This window comes from Lontra canadensis, unplaced genomic scaffold (genome assembly GCF_010015895.1).
Source record: "Lontra canadensis isolate GAN:19392208 unplaced genomic scaffold, GSC_riverotter_1.0 scaffold101, whole genome shotgun sequence".
In the NCBI taxonomy this organism is placed as follows: domain Eukaryota; kingdom Metazoa; phylum Chordata; class Mammalia; order Carnivora; family Mustelidae; genus Lontra; species Lontra canadensis.
In genome coordinates, this window is record NW_022631095.1 from 2514684 (window position 1) to 2542426 (window position 27743).

The 27743-nt window shown below is 36.1% G+C and overlaps 1 protein-coding gene across 1 annotated transcript in view; it reads left to right on the forward strand.

Annotated features, from left to right (window-relative positions):
- LOC116855364 (disintegrin and metalloproteinase domain-containing protein 5-like) overlaps positions 1–27743 on the forward strand; it is a 161727-nt gene that overhangs the window by 127458 nt on the left and 6526 nt on the right. The window contains exons 20-21 of the mRNA XM_032838070.1: positions 7742–7901; positions 9585–9635. Of these exons, the coding sequence (XP_032693961.1) occupies positions 7742–7901; positions 9585–9635 (211 nt within the window). The remainder of the gene's footprint in view (positions 1–7741; positions 7902–9584; positions 9636–27743) is intronic.

A 27743-nucleotide genomic window follows, 5' to 3' on the forward strand; every position in this document is an offset into this window, starting at 1 on the left:
TAAAAATTTTTTTTCTGTAATTAAAATCTGTGTGGAAATTAAACTTATTTTAAAACTTCATTTTTAAAATCAAATTAAGAACTGGGGGAATATTTTGCTGCCTTATTCATTTGTTAAGATATGACAGTTATTGCTACACTTAAGGAGTCAGCAGATATTATAACAATTTTCACGTTTTTCTCCCGCAGGATATTTTTAATGCAATCTGTGAATCCAGAAATGTAACTTCATTTGGTTTTGTAAAACAATGAAGGGGATGAGTGATAGGGTAGTGCATGTTTGTTCCTATGGTATGCCAAAACTAATGCTAATTTGCTAGGTATTTTTGTCAGGACAAAATGGTGTCTTTCGGGGAGAGAAAAGAATTTTTTTAAATTGGGAAACAAAAAGATGCAGTTGATTTAAAAATACATGCTTATTTCATCCAAAAAATTTGTGATTCAACCTCCAAATATGCTTTCACAACACCTTTTCCACCATACCTATTCCAAATTCTTTTTTTTAATTGAGATATAATTGACATATTAGTTTCAGGTGTACCATATAATGATTCAATATTTGTATACTTTGTGAAATGGCTGCTGTAAGTCTAGTTAGCATCCATCACTGTACATAGTTACCTTTATTTTTTCTTATAATGAGAACTTTCAAGGTCTATTCTCTTAGCAACGTTCAAATATGTAATACAGTATTATTTACAATAGTTACCATGCTGTACATTGCCTTCCTAGGAATTACTGATTTTAAAACTGGAAGTTTGTATCTTTTAACCCCTTTCATCCATTTCACTCAGCCCTCCACACCACTGACAACCATCAGTATGTTTTCCACATCTGTAAGCTTGATTCCACATATAAATGAGATCATATAAATATATTGTCTTAGTGTCTGACTTATTTCACTTAACAGAAGGCTCTCAAGATCCATCCATGTCATTATGAATGGCAAGATTTCATTCCTTTTTATGGCTGAATAATATTCCATTGTCTACATATGACCACATTTTCTTTATCTCTTCATTTACTGGTGGACATTTAGGTTGTATCCATATCTTGGCTATTATAAATAATGCTGCAGTGAACATGGGTGGATCATATATAGTTCTGAGGTATGTGTTCATTTTCTTTGCCTATATACCCAGAAGTGGAATTGCTGGTTCATATGGTAGTTCTATTTGTAATTTTTTAACCTTGCCCTCCATACTGTTTTCCATAGGAGCTGCACAACTTTATATTTTTACCAATGGTGTTCAAGGGTTCTTTTTTCTCCATATTCTTGCCAACACTTGTTATTTCTTGTCTTTTTGAGAATAACCATTTTATTTTTTATTAAAAAAAATTATTTATTCATTTGAGAAATGAATGCATAAGAGGGCAAGAGGCAGAGAGAGGAAGTAGACTCTTTCCTGAGCTGGGAGCCCGATGCAAGGCTTGATCCCAGGACCTGGAGATCATGACCTGAGCCAAAGGCAGATGCCCAACCATCTGAGCCACCCAGGCACCCCATGATAATAATCATTTTAACATGTGTGAAGTTATATCTCTTTATGGTTTTTATTTGTATTTCCCTGATGATTAGTGATATTGAGTACCTTTTCATGTACACATTGGCCATTTGAATGTCTTTGGGAAAATTTCTATTCATTTCTTGTGCCCAGGATTATTTGGGGTTTTTTGCTAGTGAGTTAAATGAATTCTTAATATATTTTGGATATTAACCCCTCATCAGATATATTGTTGGCAAATATTTCCTCTCATTCATGGGGTTACTTTTAAATTTTGTTGATGATTCCATTGTTGTGCAGGTTTGTAGTTTGGTGTAGTCCCACTTGTTTGTTTTTGCTTTTGTTGCCTCTACATTAAGTGTCAGATTCAAAAAATCATCACCAAAATCAATATCAAGGAGCTTGCTACCTGTGTTTTCTTCTAGGAGTTTTATGGTTTCATGTACATTCAGGCCTTTAAAACATTTTAAGCTAATATTTGTTTATCATATAAAAAAGTCCCGTTTCATTCTTTAGCATGTGACTATCCAGTTTTTTCAATACCACTTATAAGGGACTGTCCTTTCTATCATTTTATATTCTTGGCTTCTTTGTTGTAATTGACCACATATGTGTGGGTTTATTTCTGCATCCAAAGTATTTTCATCATAATGTATAATATGCTCTCTTTAGTTACTTCTTTCTTTTTTTTTTTTTTGAAGATTTTATTTATTTATTTGACAGACAGAGATCACAAGTAGGCAGCGAGGCAGGCAGAGAGAGGAAGGGAAGCAGGCTCCCTGCTGAGCAGAGAGCCCGATGTGGGGCTCGATTCTAGGAGCCAGGGATCATGACCTGAGCCGAAGGCAGAGGCTTTAACCGACTGAGCCACCCAGATGCCCCTAGTTACTTATTTCTTAAATCCAGTTGTATGTGTCCTCCCATCTGTCATTAAAAATAGTAATTTAGTCTTCATGATCAGTGATGTCTGGGTCATAATGGTTAGTATTGTAATCATTCTGATTATCATTATCCTAGGAAACATGATTACAATATTTACAAAATGAAATATTAAATTAATACTCTTCTGACACAAGAGCACAATAGCCAATCCAAAGACTAAGTCAAAAATGGACTATTAATGAGGGTTCCTGGGTGGCTCAGTGGGTTAAGCTGCTGCCTTTGGCTCAGGTCATGATCTCAGGGTCCTGGGATTGAGTCCCACACCGGGCTCTCTGCTCAGCAGGGAGCCTGTTTCCCTCTCTCTGCCTTCCTCTCTGCCTACTTGTGATCTCTCTCTCTGTCAAATAAATAAATAAAATCTTAAAAAAAAAAAAGAATGAGTCCTCCTTAAAAAAAAAGAAAAAGATGGACTATTAATGATTTCAATACCCTTGGGTTGCACACTTAAGTCACATCACTCAGAATCAATCACAAATTAAAATTGTTGAGATCAGCTGTCAGAGTTAAAAACAGAAAGTACAGAAGGCAGGTAATTTATGCTTCATTCATTTAACACCAAAACAGTGCTGCTTTCACTCCTTATTTTTTTAAGCTTCCATATGGATTTTCTTCTTTTGCTTCAACCCTCCAAACGAGTTGCTGTAACTCAGAAAATTTCCCATCTCAGGAATGGATTATTCAGTATTTGAGACTTTGCATATGACAACTTGGATCATCCGAGGCAAATGTTCATGCTTCTTTTCCCAAGGTCACTCTGGGTCCTGATGTCAGTAGAATGGTGGTTCTTGAGCCTGGGATCAGAGGAAAACTTTCAATCCAGCTAGTTTCATTTAATCAGCTGCCGTAGAGTCTGTCTTCACCCATGTATTCTGGGGCTTGTAAGTGTACTCTGAAAGCCCCGGGCTGGTATGCCATCTGGCTGCATGCATTTTTTGTCCCCAATGGTTCTTCCTGGGGCCCTGTACCCGGACAAAGATGAGGCCTGGACTCAACAAGGGGGAAGCTCTTGTGATGTCAATGCGTTTTGGAGCATAAAGATGAGAGGGAAAATGATCTTTTTTTTTTTTAAAGTTTTATTGAGATATAATTTCATATACCGTACAGTTCACCTATTTAAAGTGTAGAATTGAGTGGTTTTTAGTATATTCTCAGATAGGCAAGCACTACCACAATTTTAGAACATTTCCATCATCTCAAAAAGAAGCTATCACCCCTTGTAACTTTTAGCTGTCACCCACCCTCCCCGGACCCCCATGCCCTCCTCCCTGAGGCAAGGTGATCTTAAGAAGCCCACTTTCTTTAACACTTTTATTCTATTTATTTTGTATATCACTGACTTAACAAAATATGACTTGGAAAAAACTAAAACTATGGAATTCATGATGGCTTTATTTGTAGTCAGTACATTATCAACTTTTGTTAATATTTCATGGGTATTATCAAAGAATATATAACCATTTTACAGCATGACATATATAGATATAAGAACAAAGATATACATATGTACATAATGGAATATATATGTGTTTATGTGTGTGTTGCCTGTTTGCACATTCTAGAATCTAAATTCTCCTATATTTTTGTCTACTTGTCTACTTAATATATAAAATCATAGAGTATATTTTAATTTCACATTATAATTGTTCTTTCAAAAATTTTTATGTAATCCTAACTCCAGAAATTACCACCAATAATACTATACATTATTCTTGATTTTCAGGGGTTATTATCAATCTTTTTAATCCATGACAAGCTCATAGTAAAAAGAAATTCATTTACATCTCTTTAATTTTCATGAAGCTTCCCATTTACCTATGATTATAGGAAATTTATAATTCTGCTGTGTATTGCTCTTTCATCATACTTGGCAATCTATTTTACTAATATTTTTGACCCTTTCTAACATACACACATTTAAATATGTATGTTTACTTGTAAAATACACATAACTTAAAATTTACCTTTTTAACCATTTTTAAGACTACGATTCAGTGGCATTAAGTCCATTGTTGTGCAACCACCATCCAACTTTAGAATTCTTAATCTTGCAGAACTGAAAGTATATATTCATTAAATGATAACTCCCCTTTCCCTTCTCCCCAGCTCCTTGGAAACCACTATTCTACTTTCTGTGTCTATGAATTTCACTACTTCTGAGACTCTGTATAAGTGAATCATACAGTATTTGTCATGTTGTAGCTGGCTTATTTTACTTAGTACAAAGTCCTCAAACTTCATGTTGGAACATGTGTTTTTAAAAAAAAATTTTTTGGGGGGGACACCTGAGTGGCTCAGTTGGTTAAGCAGCTGCCTTTGGCTCGGGTCATGGTCCCAGCATCCTGGGATCGAGTCCTTCATTGAGCTCCTTGCTCCACGGGGAGCCTGCTTCTCCCTCTGCCTCTGCTTGCCACTCTGCCTGCCTATGTGCTCTTTCTCTCTCTCTGACAAATAAATAAATAAATGATCTCTAAAAAAATTTTTTTAAAAATTTATTTGAGAGAGAGAGCGCATAAGCAGTGGGGAGGAGCAGAGGGAGAAGCAGACTCCCTGCTGAGCAGGAAGCCTGTTGAGGGTCTTGATTCCAGGACCCTGAGATCATGACCCTAGCTGAAAGCAGACAACTTAACCAACTGAGCCACCCAGGTACCATAATTCCCTTTCTATTTAAGGCTGTTAATATTCCATTATAGGTATATACTACATTTTGCTTATTCATTCATTTGTCAATGGATAATTGGGTTACTTCCAAGGTTTAGTGATTGTGACTAATGTTGCTATGAACTTGGGTGTATTAGTATCTGAGTCCATGCTTTCAATAATTTGGGGTATATACCTAGATGTGGAATTGCTAGGTTATATGGTAATTCTATGCTTAACTTTTTTGAAGAATCTCCATAGTGTTTTCCACAGAGGATGCATTATTTTGCATTCCCACCAACAGGGCACAAGGATTCCAGTTTCTCCACATCCTTGCCAAAACTTGTTATTTTCTGTTTTGTAAATTGTAGCCATCCTGACGGGTATAAGTTGATAACTCATTGTGGTTTAGATATCTTTATAGGTATAGAATGAAATATGGATCAGAAATTACCTTTTGCATTTAAAAAAATATCATTTTATTGAAAATTGTTGTCAGAAAGTCTTCCTGTCATTGTATTTTTAACTTGTTACTTTTTACATGTAGGAAGCCTACAAATTTTTGTGTGTACATTTTATCAATGGACTATCACTATTTTCAAGTCTTTTAGTTTTTAGGGCAGTTAAATGATGTAACTGTAATTAATAATTTTGCCACATGTTTTTAATAATAATTTTTCTTTCCTTTTCTTTAGTTAATCTCTACCCCCATCTCATAATTGCCTTGGGTAATCCATTCAGAATAAAAGGATATAATCACAAAAGAAGTGATCATTATTTTACTCCTAGGGAAACTTCCAATATTTTATCATGAAAAATAGCAGTGAGACAGGCATAGGATAGACATTCTCATTCTGAAGAAAGAAGTTGGAAGGAAGTGATAAAGGGATGACAGATCCCAGTAAATACAAAACCTAGCAAGCTAACTTGCATTAGAGTTTTAAGTTTCAAGAATATTCTCTTTGGCTTGATATTCTGTCCTCCAGGCCCACTGTAGTGACAGCATCATCCCATAGCCCTCAGTGATATCCACCCCTACCCTTTTGGCCCTGCCCACACAACAGTTTGCAGCCTCCCAGGCGCTGGGCTGGGGCAGCCTAGCTGAAGCCAAGGAGGGAAGCTCCTAGGGCTGTGATGGACAAGAAAACCCTGATCTCTGAATCACCTTTGGGGCATTCTTCTCTCTTCTTGAAGAATGAAGTATAACAGCAGTGAAATGACTACATTGTCCCATCCTGTTCCCTTCGGTTCAACCTGGCAGGGTTTCTGCCTTCATAATCTCATCCCTATTCCTTTCTTCTGCTGAGATGGCTGCTAAAATAGTTCACATGCAATAATCTCAATATCAAGTGACTTTCCAGCCACACATTGAGCATTTGGTTAGGTGAGAATTCTCCAAGTCTCTAAGTTCTGGTATCTCTTTGATTAACACTTCTTCAACTCATCAATCTACTCTCACATTTGCTCTGAACAGTTGGGAGGAGCTGGGCCTACCTTAAATATTTTGCTTAGAAATCTCAGCTAATTATCCAGTTTCATGGTTCACAAGTTTTATCTTGTGAAACACTGGGGCAGTTCTAAGAGGAACATATTGAGTCATGATCATGCATGACTATAGCTGGGGGGTAGCTCCTCCACCTGTCAACTTCCCCATTGCTTCATCTGGAAAACAACAAAAACAAAAACATGCCAATAAATTGTGGCTAAAACAGAGTTTGACACATTACAAACCCAGATAGGTGGCTGGTATGTACAAAGAGGTAAAAGTTGTGGAGCAACATAGATCAGATACTCAGGAATAAATACAGATGTCAGCTGAGAATGTGTAAGAACTGATGATGGGGTCACCTGGGTGGCTCAGTCGCTTAAGCATCAGACTCTTGATTTCAACTCAGGTTGTGATCTCAGGGTCTTGAGATCATGCCCTGTGTCAGCTCTGCACTCAGTGGGGAGATTGCTGGAGATTCTCTCTCTTTCTCTGCCTTCCCCCCCCGCCACCACTTGTGCACACATGGATGTGCTCACTCTCTCTCTCTCTCTCTCTCAAATAAATAAATCTTAAAGAACTGATGAGAAAAATGTAACATTAACATTAGTTGGACAGAAATGGGTCAAAGCCAGACTTAGCCATGCATTCTACAAAATAATTCTAGAGCCATTTTAACAATTTCCAGTTGCTGTATATTTGATTAAAGAACTTAGTTAAATATTTGTTATTTAGTGACTACTAATTTTTAATTATTAGTAAAATATTTAATAATGTGAGAGAGATTAAATGTCACACTTCCCAAATTTAATTCTTATATATAGGTACAGTCCCAACACTCTTTGTGGTATACATGTTTGAATTTTGGATAAGCTGTATCAGAAAGAAACTGAAGAAATGTTTGGAGGTATTAAACATGTGCTTATGAAAGATTATCTTCATTCAAATAAATCACTATATGATGCAATGTTGAGAACTTATAGACATCAATAAAGTACTAGTAACAGTCTGTTTTATATGTTAATTTATTATTTAATATTTATTATATTTATAATATATGTGACTGAAATGTTTACTGTTTGGGAATAGTGTTGGTAATGATATCCTTTCCACATTTTTGTCTGGTTAATACAATCTCTAACATAATTTGAAATGGCTATTTTCTATTATAGGAAAAAGCTACTTGAGCGAACAAAATACCACTCCTTCAAAACACCGATTAGTACTCATTTTCTACATTTCTCTACCTGTGCTTATCATCACTGCCACTGTTTTAATAAAACAGAATAAAATAAGGGAGCTGTGCTACAGAGAGGAAACTGAAAGTGAGAGGTATGTATATGTTTACTCCTATTAAATTCAATGAGTCAAGAAAAAAGTACTCCTGTTTCATCAGGAAAATCTAAGATTGTAAGTAGAACAATATGAGGCAATATGAGGAGAGGTCCAGGGATACATTTCAAACCAGTTTGATGTTCTCCATTTTTTCCCCTCATTTTACTCATGAGTATTTCTTTAAGAGGAGATATGATTGCTGAGGATAGTGGAGGTTTATTCAGCCTGATAGTCAGCCAAAACTGTCGAAATAGTCTTATTAAGAGTCTGTTGTCCAAAGGCTTCTGAGAATATATAACATTGCATTTCAAAGGAACTTTCAAAAGATAAATTTTTAGATACAGACTCTCAGACAACTCTATTAGAACAGCTCAACTAAAATGGTATTTATGAACCTGCTTCCAAAATATTATTCCAAAATATTATTTTCCTAAGTATTGACATTGCTAGTTTGTAAAGCCATTTCTTAATCAGAAATTACATGTGCAGTTCAAAACAGAGGCTAGGTAGGAGATGGGAGGCAGCATCATGAAATGGGGAAGAAATTACTTTCAGAAAACCTTGTTTTAACTCCTAAGTCTTGTATGCAGAAACTATGATACCTTGAGCAAGTGACTTAATCTTTGTGTTCTTAAAATTATTCTCTATAACTCTATAAAATGGGAGATAATAATAGCTTTCCAATGTATCATAAATTTTTGGGTATACCAAATCAGTAAGTGAAATCACATTATCTATAATCAGTTACATAAATATTTATACATAGTTATTAGGCCCCTTATTCATAATTTACTGTATTTTCCCACAGAAGTATTTATCTCTAGTTTTAACCTCCAGTAAATGACAGGAAGAGAAGACACAGATATATGTTATAAGAGAAAGAAAAAAATAGAAATCTATAGAAAAATTAGCTTAAATTTTTGACTGCTACTTTAAGGTTTTGGCTTAATTTGGCCTGAAGAGTTAGGGGTATCATAGAATCAGAGGGCATGTCTATACAAATATGGGCCCATAAATAATTGAGGAAATGTAAAATGAAGATGAGTTCATCAAAAAAGCAAGGTGGATGATGGCATTTCTTCTAATATTAAGATTCATCTTTAGATGAATGAATAAAGATGTGGTATATAAACACAACGGAATATTACTCAACCATAAAAGAATGACATCTTACCATTTGCAACAACATGAATGAACCTAGAGGGTATAATGCTAAGTGAAATAAATCAATTAGAGAAAGACAAATACCATATCATTTCATTCATATGAGGAATTTAAGAAACAGAAATTTTAAAAGACAAAAAAACAGATTCTTAAATACAGAAAACAAACTGGTTCCCAGAGGGGAGGTCAGTGAGTGGGGGATAGGTGAAAGAGATGAAGGGGATTAAGAGTACACTTACCTTGATGGGCACTGAGTAATGTATAAAATTGTTGAACCATTATATTGTACATCTGAAACTAATATAACACTCACTGCATATTAATCTATTCAAAAAGAAAAGGAAAAAAAGATCAGTATCTGTTTTAGTTTGTTGGAAGGAGACATTTTATTTAATGAATCACAATATTTAATGAATCATTATTTTTCTTTGAAAAATAATCTTCATTCAAATAGTCACTTAGTTGTTCAAGATTTTTGAATTTCTCCACTTAAGATAAATTTTGTCAATTTCACAGATCTGTGCCAGAAGAAAGCAGCAGTAACAGCAGGTTATCCCCCAGTGTAAGGTGAGTGTAGAACTATGTGATTAGCTATTGTGCATTGTAATTTTTTTTTCCTTTGGTGCATTGTGTGTTTTGATAATTGTTTAGGAGCACTGTAAAATTGTTAATTTGAAACCAAAACATTTGTTCATGATATTCCTTATGGTTTTCACTGTTATTTAGTGTTATAATAATAAACAATAAAACTTGCTCTCATGATATCTCAACCTCTCCTCCCAACCTACACTAAAGGAGTGATTTTTGTGTATACACACAAGCATCAATAAGCACATACTTTGTGGGATTTTTGTTTTGAGCATTGGTAAGGAACAATTATATCTTAATGACATCTTAATGACAAATACAAAGAGGACTGATAATATAAGGGATATCTTTTATGCTTATAGTTACACTATTACCTCAGTAAAAAATTACTGTTAGTAAGGTTAAAGCCTTGGAATATTCACTCATTTTACTGTCTTAACTTATCTGGAAAATTAAATTTAGAGATCAAACTATGGAGTCATCAAACAGAACATTTTATTAAATTATAAATTCCCCTTTATTTTCAGTGTATAAAAATTTCCCTTACGACATGATGGATAAAATATAAGAAGAGGTAATATAGAGCATCTCAGGTTGTTTTTCAAGTTACGTCTTCATCCTTGCAGTACAAAGTTGCATGCAATGATATTCATGTAAAAAATGTTGAAATAAATGTCTAAATTGAGGACATTTCTAATTCTAAGAGAAGCAATATAAATAAAATATTATTAAAAACAGAGAGGGAGGCAATAAGAGACTCTTAACTATAGGAAACAAAGTGAGGGTTAATGGAAGGGAGGTGGGTGTGGGATAGAGTAATTGGGTTATGGGCATTAAGGAGGGAACTTGATATAATGAGCATTGGGTGTTATAGGCAACCAATGAATCACTAAATTCGACCCCTGAAACTAATAATATACTATATGTTAACAACTGAATTTAAAAAATTAAAAAAATAAAAGCACAACTTCCTAATCTTATTGTCAAGGCAGACTATTTTAGGTTCTGCAAAAATTAGTCATATTGCTACTCTCAAGGCAAGACTATACTTCAACCCTCTAATCACAATGAAATGCATATTACAGGACATAGAACAATCTTTTTTTTATTATAATCTCTATCAAAAAGACACAAAAAGAAGAAATAATTGCACTTGAAGACAGTGGATGGGAAGAAATAATTAAGGAAGGAGCAGAAATGAATGAAAAGAAAAATGAACAGAAAAATAACAGAAAAAGTGAGCAAAGAGAGACTGATTCCTGAAAAGATCAATGTATGTAATTAAAACTGTACTGTGTATAAACCTTCTGTCAAGTAACATCTTTTTTCATTAAGCTATAAATGTATGTAAACTTAGGTCTAGAAAGATATTAGAATAGCTCTATGCTTAATTCATTGGAATGTGTATAATGTGTCCTTAACCTAACATCTTCTTTCATTAAGACAAGTGTTTATAAACATTATCTGTTGAAGCATATGGGAACAGAAAAAAAATTTATCCAGTAGTTCAAAATAAAAAGTAAGGTTATAAAATATCAATATCAGATAATAAAATTACATATTTTTAATCTTTTGGACATTAGAAGAAAAGAGAACACTGTTGATAACTTAAAATAAATTTAAATTTTTAGATGAAATGTATGGATTCCTCCAAAACCACATCCTTCCACCTTTCCCAAAATAGAATAGAGAAAAATTGAAAATATTGAATAAGTCTTCCATTAAAGACCTGAAAACTGTCATTTAAAACTTTCTCACAAAGTTAATACTAGGGCATATTGTTTTTGTGGCATGCTTCAGGAGCAAAAGAGCCCAGACAAATTGAGTCAGCACTTGCTTAATCACATCATCTTGTATTGCATTGAACAAACAAGTCACAGTATCAAACTCAACCATCAGTGAGTAGATGTGTATGATGTACTCTACCACTCTAATAGGAGATACTAAAAAGTCACATGGCAAAAAATATGGATGAATAATCATATACTAGGAAAAGAGTGAAGAATTGGGAAAGTAATTCAAACCATTACATCTTCCAAACATTTAAAAGAGGAAGTAATACCTATTTTACACATACTTATCTGGAAAATATAAAAAGAAGAAGCATTTCCTGTTTTTCTATGTGGCTAGTCTACCTTTATTTTTTTAAATTAAATTTAATTGGCCAATGTATAGTATATCATTAGTTTTTGATACAATGTTTAATGACTCATTAGTTGAGTGTATTGAATCTAACCTTAATACCAAAACTTGACAAAGGCAATACTAGAAAGAAAAAATTACAGATCAATTTTTGATTAAAGGTGCAGCAATTTTAAACAAAACATTTCCAACTGAATCTTGTTAGCATTGTAAAAGATAAATAAATAGCCATGGAAGGGAAGGGTGATCTAGGAATGAAAGGTTGCTTTAAAATTAGAAAGTTGATACAACATAATTCACCATATTAAGAGAAAACGAGAAAAAGAATATAATCATTTTTATATATGAAGAAAAAATATCCTTTCACTATAAAAGTTCCCACTTAGCTAGTGACAAGTTACTGAAATGTGATAAAGGAAATTTGAAGCAAGAAAACATAGTAAACATTCCAGTTAATGATGAAATTGTGAATGTTTCTTCCTGAGATCAGGAACATATTCATTTCATAATTGTATTCCTTTTCAACATTGTATGGATGATGCTAGCCAGGAAAATAAGGTTAAAAACAAAAGTAGAAAGATTGGAAATGAAGAATGAATGATGTCATTGTTTGTAGATGATATGGCTGTGTATATAGAAAATTCTAAGAAATTACAAACCAATTAGAATTAATAAATGAATGTAAGGTGCCTGGATACAAGGCCAATATATAATCAGTTTTAACTTCATACATATATATGCAACAAACAATTAGAAAATGATAATTGAAAAATATCACTATATATACTTGTGTGTGTGTGTGTTGTGTGTGTGTGTGTGTGTGTGTGAGAGCAACAGACAGGCAGGCAGACACATTGGTTTTAGGAATAGAATTTAACGATTCATCCCTTACATATAACACTCATTGTGCATTATAACAAATGCTCTCCTTAATACCCATTGCCCATTTAGCCCATCCCCATCCACCTGCCTCCATCAACCCTCAGTTTTTTTCTCTATCTTTAAGAGTCTCTTATGGGGGTGCTTTGCTGTCTCAGTTGGTTAAGTGTATGCCTTCCTCTAGGATCATGATCTCAGGTGCCTGGATCAAGCTCCACATCAGGCTCCCTGCTCAGTGGGGAGGCTGCTTCTCTCTCTCCCTCTGCTACTCTCCACCCCCTGCATTTCCATAATCAACCCAGGGGGCCCTCTTTTGTATCATGTCATTAGCAAATAATGAATGTTTGACTTCCTTATCAATTTGGATGCCTTTTATTTCTTTTACTTGTCTGATTGCTGAGGCTAAGACTTCCAGTACTATGTTAAATAGTAATGGTGAAAATGGACATCCCTGTCTTGTTCCTGATGGTAGAGAAAAAAGCTCTCAGTTTTTCCTCATTGAGGATGATATTAGCTGCGAGTCTTTCATAAATGGCTTTTATAATGTTGAGGTATGTACTCTCTATACTTACTTTGTTGAAGGTTTTATCAAGAATGGATGCTGTATTTTGTTAAATGCTTTTTCTGCATCTATCGAGAGGATAATATGGTTCTTACCCTTTGTTTTATTAATGTGGTATATCATGTTGATTGATCTGCAAATATTGAACCAGCCCCACAGTCCAAGATTAAGTCTCACTTGATCATGGTGAATAATTCTCTCAATGTACAGTTGGATTTGATTTGCTAGTATCTTGTTGAGAAATCGTGCATCCTTGTTCATCAGGGATATTGGCCTATATGTTTCCTTTGGGGGGGGGATCTTTGTCTGGTTTTGGAATCAAGGTAATGTTGACCTTGTTAGAATGACTATATATAAATACTGATACATTGTCTACACTAAAATTAAGAAGTTTTAGAGTTTTTAACAGTCAGCAGAAGAGGAAGCCCTGGGCCCTCTTTACTCCACAAGCACACCAATTCAACAATTCATGGACAGATTCCCTCTGTGAGAAATCTAGAAACTAGGAAAGAGGTTCTTGAATCCCAAATGAGTACAAAAGTCCTGATATCAGAGGCAGTAGGAAAATTCAAGACGCATTTCCATAATCCCAGCCCCTCACACAGTACCATATAATCAGGAGGCAACCTCCCATCTCCTAGCTTCCTGGGAAGGGAAAGAGGTAGGTCATTATATCCAATGTCCAAATTTTTCTGTGGGCTACCCAGAGGACTGGCTTTGGTCCAGCCTGTCTTGGAGCTCTGATGGGACCTGGCATAATGTAGCTGCCTGGAGCCAGTGAGAAAGAGATGGTGGTTTGGGCTGGCAGTTGTCATAGCCCCATAGCTTCTCTTCCTGATTCAGTACAGAGTGAGTGGATAAAAAAAATCCCAACTTTTCCCTGGGTAGGGTAAGGAATGTACCATGCCTCTAACACCTAAATTTTTCTGAAGGCTACACAGAGGACTAACTTCAGTCTAATTTATCTGGAATGCTGATAGGACCTGACACAAATTGGCTGTCTGAAGGCCAATGAGAATAGAGATGTCAGTTTGATTTAGCATGCAACTAGTCAATATAGTTGGCTATACTTATATTGGTAAAATAGACATTAAGTCAAACCTGTCACAAGAAACAAAATCATATACATTATTTATATTATATGATGATAAAAAGGATTAATTCACCAAAAATATATAATAATTATTAAGTGTACATGCACCCAATATCAGAGCACCTAAATATATAAAGCCAACATTGATAGAACTGAGTGGAGAAAGAAATAGACAGCAATACCTCACTTTAAAAAAAATGAACATAAAATGTATTATTTGTTTCAGGGGTACAAGTTTGTGATTCATCAATCTCACAAAATTCACAGTGGTCACCATAGCACATACCCTTTCTAGTGTCCATCACCCAGCCACCTCATTCCTCCCACCCCCTCCACTCCAGCAACCTTCAGTTTGTTTCTTGAGATTAAGATTAAGATCTCTCATGGTTTGTCTCCCTCTCTGATTTCATCCTGTTTCATTTTTTTCCTTTCTCCCACTATGATCTGTCTTGTTTCTCAAATTCCACTTATCAGTAAAATCACATGATAATTTTCTTCCTCTGATTGGCTTATTTTGTTTAGCATAATACCCTCTAGTTCCATCCATGTCATTGCAAATTGCAAGATTTCGTTTTTGTTTTTTTGTTTTTTGATGGCTGCATAATCCATTGTAGATATATACCACATCTTCTTTATCCATTCATCTGTTGATGTATAACTAAGCTTTTTCCATAGTTTGGCTATTGTGAACATTGCTGCTATGAACATTCATGTGCACGTGCCCCTTTGGATCACTACATTTGTATCTTTAGAGTAAATACCCAGTGGTGTGATTGCTGGGTCATAAGGTAGCTCTACTTATAAATTTTTAAGGAGCCTCCATACTGTTTCTCATAGTGGCTGTGCCAGTTGGCATTCCCACCAACAGTGTAGGAGGGTTCCCTTTTCTCCCCATCCTCGCCAACACCTGTAGTTTCCTGACTTTTAATTTTAGCAATTCTGACCGGTGTGAGGTAGTATCTCAGTGTGGTTTTGATTTGTATCTCCTTGATGCTCAGTGATGTTCAGCACTTTTCCATATTACCTGTTGGTGGTTTGGTTGTTTTCTTTGCAGAAATGTCTGTTCATGTCCTCTTCCCATTTCTTGATTAGATTTTTTCTTTGGGTATTGAGTTTGATAAGATCTTTATAGATTTTGGATACTAGCCCTTTATCTGATCTCTCATTTGCAAATATCTTCTCCCATTCTGTCAGTTGTCTTTTGGTTTTGTTGACAGTTTCCTTGCTGTGCAAAAGCTTTGATCTTGATGAAGTCCCAATAGTTCATTTTTGCCTTTGCTTCCCTTGCCTTTGGCAATGTGTATAGGAAGAAGTTGCTGCAGCCAAGGTCAAAGAGGCTGCTTACCTGTATTCTCCTCAAGGATTTTGGTGGATTCCCTTCTCACATTTAGGCCTTTCATCCATTTTGAGCCTATTGTTGTAGATGGTGTAAGGAAATGGTCCAGTTTCATTCTTCTGCATGTGGCTGTCCAATTTTCCCACCACCATTTGTTGGAGAGACTGTCTTTTCACTGGATACTCTTCCCTGCTTTGTTGAAGAGGAGTTGACCAAAGAGTTGAGGGTCCATTTCTGGGCTCTCTATTCTGTTCCACTGATCTATGTGTCTGTTTTTGTGCCAGTACCATACTGTCTTGATGATTACAGCTTTGTAATAGAGTTTGAATTCTGGGATTGTGATGCCACCAGTGTTGCTGTTCTTTTTCAACATTCCTCTGGCTATTCAGGTCTTTTATGGTTTCATGTAAATTTTAGGATTATTTGTTCCATTTATGTGAAAAAAGTTGATGGTATTTAGTAGAGATTACATTAAGTGTGTAGATTGCTCTACGTAACATAGACATTTTCACAGTATTTGTTCTTCCAATCCATAAGCATGGAATGTTTTTCCATTTCTTTGCATCTTCCTCAATTTCTTTCATGAGTACTATAAAGTTTTCTGAGTAAAGATTCTTTGCCTCTTTGGTTAGGTTTATTCCTCAGTATCTTATAGTTTTGGGTACAATTGTAAATGGGATCAACTCCTTAATTTCCTTCTTCTGTCTTGCTGTTGGTGTATAGAAATGCAACTGATTTCTGTGCATTGATTTTATATCCTGATACTTTACTGAATTCCTGCAGGAGTTCTAGTGGTTTTGGGGTGGACTCTTGGGTTTTCCACATTAAATATCGCATCATCTGCAAAAAGTGCGTTTGACTCCTTCTTTTCCAATTCAGATGCCTTTTACTTCTTTCTGTTGTCTGATTGCTGAGGTTAGACTTCTAGTACTGTGTTGAATAGCAGTGGTGATAGTGGCCATCCCTGCCGTGTTCCTGACCTTAGGGGAAAGGCTCTCAGTTTTTCCCCATTGAGAATGATATTCACTATGGATTTTTCATCAATGGCTTTGATGATATTGAGGTGTGTATGCTCTATCCCTACACTTCGAAGAGTTTTAATCAAGAAAGGAAGCTGTACTTTGTTAATGCTTTTTCTGCATCTATTTAGGATATCATATGGTTCTTGTTCTTTTATTAATGTATTGTATCACATTGTTCAACATTGGATGTTGAATCAACCTTACAGCCCATGAATAAATCCCACTTGGTCATGGCCAATAATCCTTCTAATGTACTGTTGGATCCTATTGGCTAGTATTTTGGTGAGGATTTTTGCATCCATGTTCATCAAGGATATTGGTTTGTAATTCTCCTTTTTGATGGGGTCTTTGTCTGGTTTTGGGATCAAGGTAATGCTCACCTCATAAAATGAGTTTGGAAGTTTTCCTTCCATTTCTAATTTTTGGAACAGTTTCAGAAGAATAGGTATTAGTTTTTCTTTAAATGTTTGGTAGAATTCCCCTGGGAATCCATCTGGTCCTGGGCTCTTGTTTGTTGGGAGATTTTTGATTACTGCTTCTATTTCCTTGGTGGTTATGGGTCTACTTAGGTTTTTTCATCCTGGTTCAGTTTTGGTAGTTTATGCATCTCTACGAATGCATCCATTTCTTCCAGATTGTCTAATTTGTTGGCATATATTTGCTTATGGTATGTTCTTATAATTGTTTGTATTTCTTTGCTGTTGGTTGTGATCTCTCCTCTTTCATTCATAATTTTATTAATTTGGGTCTTTTTTCTTTTTGATAAATGTGACCAGGCGTTTATCAATTTTATTAATTCTTTCAGAGAACCAGCTCCTAGTTTAGTTGATCAGTTCTACTGTTCTTTTGGCTTCTATTTCATTGATTTCTTTTCTGATCTTTATTATTTCTCTTCTCCTGCTGCATTTAGGCTTTATTTGCTGTTCTTTTTCCAGCTGCTATAGGTGTAGGATTAGGTTGTGTATTTGAGACCTTTCTTTTTTCTTATCAAAGGCTTTTATTGCTATATACTTCCCTGTTAGGACTGCCTTTGCTGCATTCCAAAGGTTCTGAACTGTCCAGTTTTCATTTTCATTTGTTTCCATGGATTTTTAAAAAATTCTTCTTTAATCTCTTATTGACCCATTCATTCTTTTTTTTTTTTATTAAAGATTTTATTTATTTATTTGACAAAGAGAGAGAATGAGAGAGGGAACACAAGCAGGGGAGTGGGAGAAGGAGAAGCAGGCTTCCCATAGAGCAGGGAGCCCAACACAGGGCTTGAACCCAGGACCCTGGGATCAGACCTGGGCTGAAGGCAGACGCTTGCTTAATGAGCCACCCAGGTGCCCTGACCCATTTATTCTTCAGTAGGATGCTCTTTAGCCTCCATGTACTTTAGTTCTTTCCAACTTTCCTCTTGTGGTTGAGTTCTAGTTTCAAAGCATTGTTATCTGAAAACATGCAGGGAATGATCCCAATCTTTTGGTACTGGTTGAGACCTGATTTGTGACCCAGGATGTGATCCATTCTGGAGAACATTCCATGTGCACTAGAGAAGAATGTGTATTCTGTTGCTTTAGAATGGAATGTTCTGAATAGATCTGTGAAGTCCATCTGGTCCAGTGTGTCATTTAAAGCCTGTATTCCTTGTTGATCTTTTGATTAGATGATCTGTCCATTTCAATGAGGGGGGTGTTAAAGTCCCCTCCTATTATTGTATTATTGTCAATGTGTTTCTTTGTTTTTGTTATTTATTGGCTTATATAATTGGCTGTTCCCATGTTAAGGGCATGAATATTTACAAGTTTTAGATCTTCTTGTTGGACAGACTCTTTAAGAATGCTATAGTGTCCTTACTCATCTCTTATTATAGTCTTTGGTTTAAAAACTAACTTGTCTGATATAACGATTGCTACCCCAGCTTTCTTTTGATGTCCATTAGCATGGTAAATGGTCTTCCATGCCCTCACTTTAAATCTGGAGGTGTCTTTGGGTTTAAAATGCGTGTCTTGCAGACAGCATATTGATGGGTCATTTTAAAAAAAATCAATCTGAGACCCTGTGACTTTTGATTGGGGCATTTAGACCATTTACATTCAGGGTAAATATTGAAAGATATGAATTTAGTGCCATTTTATTTGGTAAGGTAAGGTGACTGTTACCGTATATTGTTTCTGTTCCTTTCTGGTCTATGTTACTTTTAGGCACTCTTTGCTTAGAGGACCCCTTTCAATATTTCTTATAGGGCTGGTTTGGTGATTGCAAATTCTTTTAGTTTTCTGTTTGTCCTGTAAGATTTTTATCTCTCCTTCTATTTTCAATGACAGCCTAAGTGAATATAGTATTCTTGGCTGTATATTTGTCTTATATAGCACTCTGAATAGATCATGCCAGTCCTTTGTGGCCTGCCAGGTTTCTGTGGATAGGTTTGCTGCCAGTATAATATTTCCACCACTGTAGGTTAAAGACCTCTGTCCTGAGTGGCTTTCAGGATTTTCTCTTTGTCTCTGAGACTTTTAAGTTTTACTATTAGATGTTGGGGTGTTAACCTATTTTTATTGATTTTTTGAGGGGAAGTTCTCTGTGCCTTCTGGGTTTTGATGCCTAATTTCTTCCCCAGTTAGGGAAATTCTCTGGTATAATTAGCTGCAATATACCTTCTGCCCCTCTCTTCCTTTTTCTTTTGGGATCCCAATTATTTTAATATTGCTTTACTTTATGGTATCACTCATCTTTCAAATTCTCCCCTCATGATCGAGTAGTTGTTTATCTCTTTCTCAGCTTCTTTATTCTCAATCAGTTGGTTTTCTATATCACCAATTCTCTCTTCTGCCTTATTTATCCTAGCAGTTAGAGCCTCCATTTTTTATAACACCTCTTTAATAGCCTTTTTGATTTCAACTTGATTAGATTTTATTTATCCAGAAAGGGATTTTCTGGGATCTTCTATGCTTTTTACAAGCTCAGCTAGTATCTTTATAATTGTTATTCTGAACTCTAGTTCTGACATCTTATTAGTGTCCATGTTGATTAGGTCCATGGCAGTCACTACTGCCTCTTGTTCTTTTTTTGAGGTGAGTTTTTCCATTTTGTCATTTTATCCAGAAGAATAGATGAATGAGAGAACAAAATGCTAAGAGGGTAACAATGACCCCAGAAAAACATACACTAAAAAAATCAGAAGAGACCCCAAACTGGGGATAAAGGGGAAAAAAAAAAAGAATATTATCAGGCTGGTGAATAAAACAGAACCACATGCTACATTTTGGGTGTATTTTAGTCTGTGAGAAAAAACTATCTCCCAAAATTTTAAAGAAAGAAAAACACATACACAAAAATAAGGGTAAATACAATGAAGGGATGGAATGTGACTGTAAAAATGAAGATTAAATAAGATTTTAGAAATTGATAATGTGAAAAGTTGGTTGAAAAGAGAAAGAAGAAAAATTTTAAAAAATTAAATAGAAGAAAAAAAGAAAATTTAAAAAATTAACTTTGAAAGACTAAAGAATCATGGAGAAAAGGTCATGAATTCAATGTGTTGTATTGCCCTAGTGCTGTAGTTCTGCAGTTCTCATTGATAGGTAAATTTGGTCTTGGCTGGATGTTCTTGCCGATCTTCTGGTGGAGGGGCCTGCTGCAGTGATTCTCAAATATCTTTGACCCAGATGACATTGCACCAACCTTTCCAGGGTTTAGGCTATGTAATCTGCTCAGGTTTGCATTGGGTAGCCTTTGTTCCCTGAAGCTTTAGAGGATGAGAATGAAAATGGTGGTCTCTCAGTCTCTGGTCCCAGAGGACCCTAGAGCTCAGGGCCCCACTCCTCAATGTGCCCTCAGCAAAAACAGTCAATCCCTCCTTTCTCCCTGGTCTCTGGCTGCACTCTTTGCTCACCTGGCCTGTAACCAAGCATTTCTGTCTCAGACACATGACTCCATTTGGGGTCCAAACCAGAAGATTCCTTCAGCAGACTTCTGCACCTCTCCTTCTGGGTGAGGAAGGGGAGTCTCCCCAGATCTGCCACTCAGAGAGCAGGGGCCCAACTGTGCCACCGATCATGGTTTATGGCAACCCTGAATGGAGAGCCCACTCCTTGGCTTACTCTTTACAGTTGGTGTCCCTGCTCTGTTACCTGGGAGCTGTGGTGCACTCAGGCATGCTCAGTCCTTCTGTGACCCAGAGAGTCCTGGGACCACAATGTCCCAGTGAGGGTTCCACTCACTGCTTAGCCCGCTGGAGTGATGTCCCGCGCTGGAGCAGACTTCTAAAAGTTCTGATTTTTTGCTCTGCTCTTCTATCACTTGCCTGTAGCTGGCAGATGGAAGCTCTCTCCCCTGCATAGTATCTTCCCATACATTGCCTCAGATTCACTTCTCCACACATCCTGTCCTACCTTCCAGACAGGAGCCACTTTTCTGTTCATAGAGTTGCTGCTATTCTTTTCTTTGACCTTCCATTGAGGTCATAGGTGTTTAGAAAGATTTGATAACTAGCTAAATTCCTGGGACCCAATGAAATTTAGGTCTCCTAGTCCTCTGCCATCTCATTCTAGTCAGTAACTCACTTTCTATGATAGAACATCCACACAGACAATCAATTAGAAAACAACAGACTTGAGCAACATTATAGACCAAAGGGACCTAGCAGACATAAATGGAACAGTCTACCCAACAACAATAGAATATACATCTTAAATTCGCATGAAATATTCTTCAGGATAGATGATGTATTAGTTCAAGAAGTTCTAACAAATTTAAAAAAGATTTATATTATAACTGGTATCTTTTCTGACCACAATGGAATGAAACTAGGAATCAGAAGTTGAAGGAAAACTGGAACATTTACAAAAATGTAGAAATAAAACAGTTCTTTCTTTCTTTCTTTCTTTCTTTCTTTCTTTCTTCCTTTCTTTCATTCTTTCTTTCTTTTCAAAGATTTTGTTTATTTGAGAGACAGAGAAAGTTAGAAAATGAGCAGGGTCAGAGGAAGAAGCAGACTCCCTGCTGGGCAGGGAGTCCAACAAAGTGGGGCTCGATCCCAGAACTCTGGGATCATGACCTGAGCTGAAGGCAGATGCTTAACCAACTGAGCCCAGGTGCCCCTAAACAGTAGAAATCAAAAGATAAATTCTATAATCTTTTTAAAAACAAAACTTCTTGAGATAAGTGAAAATAGAAAAATAGCATAACAAAATTTACCGGATATGACAAAAGTTGTGCTTAGAAGGAAGTTTATATTAACAAAGGCTTACAGTTTTTTTTTTTTTTTAAAGTAGAGAAATCTCAAGTAACAACTAAATTTCAGACACCAAGAAATGAGAAAAAGAACAAACCAAAGCCCAAAGTTAGTAGAAGGAAGGAAATAATAAAAGTTAGAGCAGTTATGAACAAAATAAAGAATAGAAAAGGAACTGAAAAAAATCAGGAAAAGTAAGCACTGTTTTTTAAAAATGAAAATTAATAAAACTTTAGCTAGATAACACAAAGAGAAAAAAAGACTGATATGAATAAAAATCAGAAATGAGAGGGGAGACATTACAACTGATGCTACAAAAATGAAAAGGATCATGAAATATTATGAACAATTACATACCAACAAACTGGAAACTCTGAAAGAAATGAACAAACTTCCAAAAACATACAGCTTACCAAAGCTAAATTATGAAGAAATAGAAAGTGAGTAGATTAAAAAGCATTAAGAAGATTGAACCAGTAATCAAAAACCTCCCTACAAAAAAGCCCAGGACAGTTTGGCTTTACTGGTGAATTCTACCAAACATTTAAGGAAGAATTAATACCAATGTTCTTCAAATTCTTTCAAGAAATTGAAGAAAAGGGAAAACATTCTATCTCATTTTATTAACCAACATTACCCTGACACCAAAACCATAATGGACACCACAAGAAAAGAAAACTACAGGCTAATATCTATGACTGATATAGGTGCAGAAGTCCTCAACAAAATACTAGCAAATAAAGTTCAACAGCACATTGAAGGGATCATCCTCATGACAAAGTGATGGTTCAACATATAAAAAGTAATCAGTATGATACACCACATTATCAGAATGAAGAATAAAAATGGCAAGATCATCTTAATACATACAGAAAAGGCATTTGACAAAACTGATATATGATATAAACTTTGGACAAATCAGGAGTGGAAGATTACTTCATATAATAAAGGATGTATATGAAGAACTCACAGCTAATATTCTCAACAGTGAAAAACTTAAAGAGAAACAGTCTAACATCTAGAACAAGGTAAGTTTGCCCATTATCAACACGTCTTTTAATACTGGAAGTTCTAGCCAGGACAATTAAGCAACAAAAAGAAATAAAAGGCATTGAAGTCAGAAAGGAAGAAGTAAAATATTTCCTCTTTGCAGATGACATGATCTTATATGTCAAAACCCTAAAAGTGCAATAGGATCCTACAAAAATTAAATACTTAGGAATAAACTTAAATAAGATGGTTGAAGACTTGTGTATTGATAACTATTAGACATTGATGAAAGAAATTAAACAACACACAAATGGGAAGACATTCTGTATTCTTGATTGAAAGAACTCACACTGTTAAAATGTCCACACTAACCAAAGCTGTCTACAAATTCAATGAAATTTTAACAAAATTCCAATGGCATTTTTCACAGAAATAAAAACAAACAAAAAAAATTCACATGGAACCACAATGGATCCTGAATAGCCAAAACATCTTGAGAAAGAAGAACAAAAGCTGGAGACATCACACTTCCGAATCTCAAAATATACAGCTAACCCTTGAACAACATGAGTTTGAACTGCGTGTGTTCACTTATACACAATTTTTTTTATAAATATGGTATAATGCTGTAAATGTACTTTCTCTTTCTTGTAATTTTCTTAGTAATAATTTTCTCTAGCTTTATTGCAAGAATACAGTATATAACCTATACACAAAATATTTTTAATTGTTTATCTTATCAATAAGGCTTGGAGTCAACAGTAGGCTATTAGTTAAGTTTTAGGGAACTCAAAAGTTATACATAGATTTTTAACTGCTTGGGGGTTGGTGTATTGTTCCAGGGTCAACTCTATTGCAAAGCTACTGTAATCAAGACAGTATGATGCTGGTGTAGAGGCAGATACAGACAGATCAATGGAACAGAATAGAGGGCTCAGAAATCAACTCCTCTGTGTATGGTCAACTGATCTTTCATAAAAATTCCAAGAACACACCGTGGGGTAAACAGTCTCTTTGAGAAATGGTGTTGGGAAAATTAGATAACCACATGCAAAAGAATGAAATTTGACCCTTAATTTATACTATACACAAAAACAATTCAAAATGGATTAAACTCTCAAATATAAGACATGAAACTGTAAAACTCCTAGGCAAAACTTTGGGGAAAAGCTTCATGACATTAGCATTAGCAGTGATTTCTGGGATTAGCATCAAAATTACAGGAAGCAAAACCAAAAAAATAGACAAGTGGAATTATATCAAACTAAAAAGCTTCTACACAACAAGGGAAACACTCAATGGAGTGAAAGGAAAACCTATAGAATAGGAAAAGATATTTGTGAACATGTATTAGGTAAAGGGTTAATTAATAGGAACTCCTATCATCAATACCAAAAAACAAAAACAAAAAAAACATAAAGATAGTGGAGAAGTAGCAGGCTGAGACTACTTCAGGTTGCGGGAGATCAGCTAGATAGCTTATCTAAAGATTGCAAACACCTACAAATCCAACGGGAGATCAAAGAGAAGAACAGCAATTCTAGAAACAGAAAATCAACCACTTTCTGAAAGGTAGGACTGGCGGAGAAGTGAATCCAAAGCGACGGGAAGATAGACCGCGGGGGGAGGGGCCGGCTCCCGGCAAGCGGCGGAGCAACGGAGCACAAAATCAGGACTTTTAAAAGTCTGTTCCACTGAGAGACATCGCTCCAGAGGCTTAACTGGGGTGAAGCCCACGCGGGGCCAGTGTGGTCTCAGGTCCCGCAGGGTCACAGAAGGATCGGGGGTGTCTGAGTGTCGCAGAGCTTGCAGGTATTAGAACGGGGAAGCCAGCTACAGAGACAGAGCCAAGGACTGAGCTCTAAGCTCGGGTTTACCTTGAACTGGTCGCAGGCTTGGTCAGCTCAGAGCGCGGCCGGAGGCCAGGGTGACGGGAGCAATTGGGCGCTGTTCTCTGAGGGCACACTGAGGAGTGGGGCCCCAGACTCTCGGCTCCTCCGGGCCGGAGACCGGGAGGCCGCCATCTTCATTCCCGACTTCCGGAACTTTACGGAAAGCGCTCAGGGAACAAAAGCTGCCGAAAGCAAACCCGAGCAGATTACTCAGCCTGGCCCCTGGTAAGGGTGGTGCAACTCCGCCTGGGGCAAAGACACTTGAGAATCACTACAACAGGCCCCTCCACCAGAAGATCAACAAGAAACCCAGCCAGGACCAAGTTCACCTACCAAGGAGTGCAGTTTCAATACCAAGGAGAGCAGCGGAATTCCAGAGGGGGAGAAAGCAAAGCACGGAACTCATGGCTTTCTCCCCATGATTCTTTAGCCTTGCAGTTAATTTTTTTTCTTTTTCAATTTTTTTTCTCTTCTTCTGCTAAATTTTTTTAACTTTTACCCTTTTCTTTTTTAAAGTTTTTTAACTAGTTTATCTAATATATATATATATATTTTCTGTTTTAAATTTTTTCATTATTGGTTTTCTTTTTTTATTTGTTTCTTTTTTCTTTTTTTTTTTCTTTTTTTCTTTCTGAACCTCTTTATATCCCCTTTCCCCCCCCCCCCCCTGATTTGGGATCTCTTCTGATTTGGCTAAAGCATATTTTCCTGGGGTTGTTGCCACCCTTTTAGTATTTTACTTGTTCTTTCATATACTCTTATCTGGACAAAATGACAAGGCGGAAAAATTCACCACAAAAAAAAGAACAAGAGGCAGTACCAAAGGCTAGGGACCTAATCAATACAGACATTGGTAATATGTCAGATCTAGAGTTCAGAATGACAATTCTCAAGGTTCTAGTCGGGCTCGAAAAAGGCATGGAAGATATTAGAGAAACCCTCTCGGGAGATATAAAAGCCCTTTCTGGAGAAATAAAAGAACTAAAATCTAATCAAGTTGAAATCAAAAAAGCTATTAATGAGGTGCAATCAAAAATGGAGGCTCTCACTGCTAGGATAAATGAGGCAGAAGAAAGAATCAGCGATATAGAAGACCAAATGACAGAGAATAAAGAAGCTGAGCAAAAGAGGGACAAACAGCTACTGGACCACGAGGGCAGAATTCGAGAGATAAGTGACACCATAAGATGAAACAACATTAGAATAATTGGGATTCCAGAAGAAGAGGAAACAGAGGGGAGCAGAAGGTATATTGGAGAGAATTATTGGAGAGAATTTCCCCAATATGGCAAAGGGAACAAGCATCAAAATCCAGGAGGTTCAGAGAACCCCCCTCAAAATCAATAAGAATAGGTCCACACCCCGTCACCTAATAGTAAAATTTACAAGTCTTAGTGACAAAGAGAAAATCCTGAAAGCAGTCCGGGAAAAGAAGTCTGTAACATACAATGGTAAAAATATTAGATTGGCAGCAGACTTATCCACAGAGACCTGGCAGGCCAGAAAGAGCTGGCATGATATATTCAGAGTACTAAATGAGAAAAACATGCAGCCAAGAATACTATATCCAGCTAGGCTATCATTGAAAATAGAAGGAGAGATTAAAAGCTTCCAGGACAAACAAAAACTGAAAGAATTTGCAAACACCAAACCAGCTCTACAGGAAATATTGAAAGGGGTCCTCTAAGCAAAGAGAGACCCTAAAACTAGTAGATCAGAAAGGAACAGAAACAATATACAGTAACAGTCACCTTACAGGCAATACAATGGCACTAAATTCATATCTCTCAATAGTTACCCTGAATGTTAATGGGCTAAATGCCCCAATCAAAAGACACAGGGTATCAGAATGGATAAAAAAACAAAACCCATCTATATGTTGCCTACAAGAAACTCATTTTAAACCCGAAGACACCTTCAGATTTAAAGTGAGGGGGTGGAAAAGAATTTACCATGCTAATGGACATCAGAAGAAAGCAGGAGTGGCAATCCTTATATCAGATCAATTAGATTTTAAGCCAAAGAGTATAATAAGAGATGAGGAAGGACACTATATCATACTCAAAGGATCTGTCCAACAAGAAGATCTAACAATTGTAAATATCTATGCCCCTAACGTGGGAGCAGCCAACTATATAAACCAATTAATAACAAAATCAAAGAAACACATCAACAATAATACAATAATAGTAGGGGACTTCAACACTCCCCTCACTGAAATGGACAGATCATCCAAGCAAAAGATCAACAAGGAAATAAAGGCCTTCAATGACACACTGGACCAGATGGATATCACAGATATATTCAGAACATTTCATCCCAAAGCAACAGAATACACATTCTTCTCTAGTGCCCATGGAACATTCTCCAGAATAGATCACATCCTCAGTCCTAAATCAGGTCTCAACCGGTATCAAAAGATTGGGATCATTCCCTGCATATTTTCAGACCACAATGCTCTGAAGCTAGAACTCAATCGCAAGAGGAAATTTGGAAAGAACCCACATACATGGAGACTAAACAGCATCCTTCTAAAGAATGAATGGGTCAACCAGGAAATTAAAGAAGAATTGAAAAAATTCATGGAAACAAATGATAATGAAAATACAACAGTTCAAAATCTGTGGGACACAACAAAGGCAGTCCTGAGAGGAAAATATATAGCGGTACAAGCCTTTCTCAAGAAACAAGAAAGGTCTCAAGTACACAACCTAACCTACACCTAAAGGAGCTGGAGAAAGAACAAGAAAGAAACCCTAAACCCAGCAGGAGAAGAGAAATCATAAAGATCAGAGCAGAAATCAATGAAATAGAAACCAAAAAAAAAAAAAAAACAAAACAAAACAATAGAACAAATCAACGAAACTAGGAGCTGGTTCTTTGAAAGAATTAATAAGATTGATAAACCCCTGGCCAGACTTATCAAAAAGAGAAGAGAAAGGACCCAAATAAA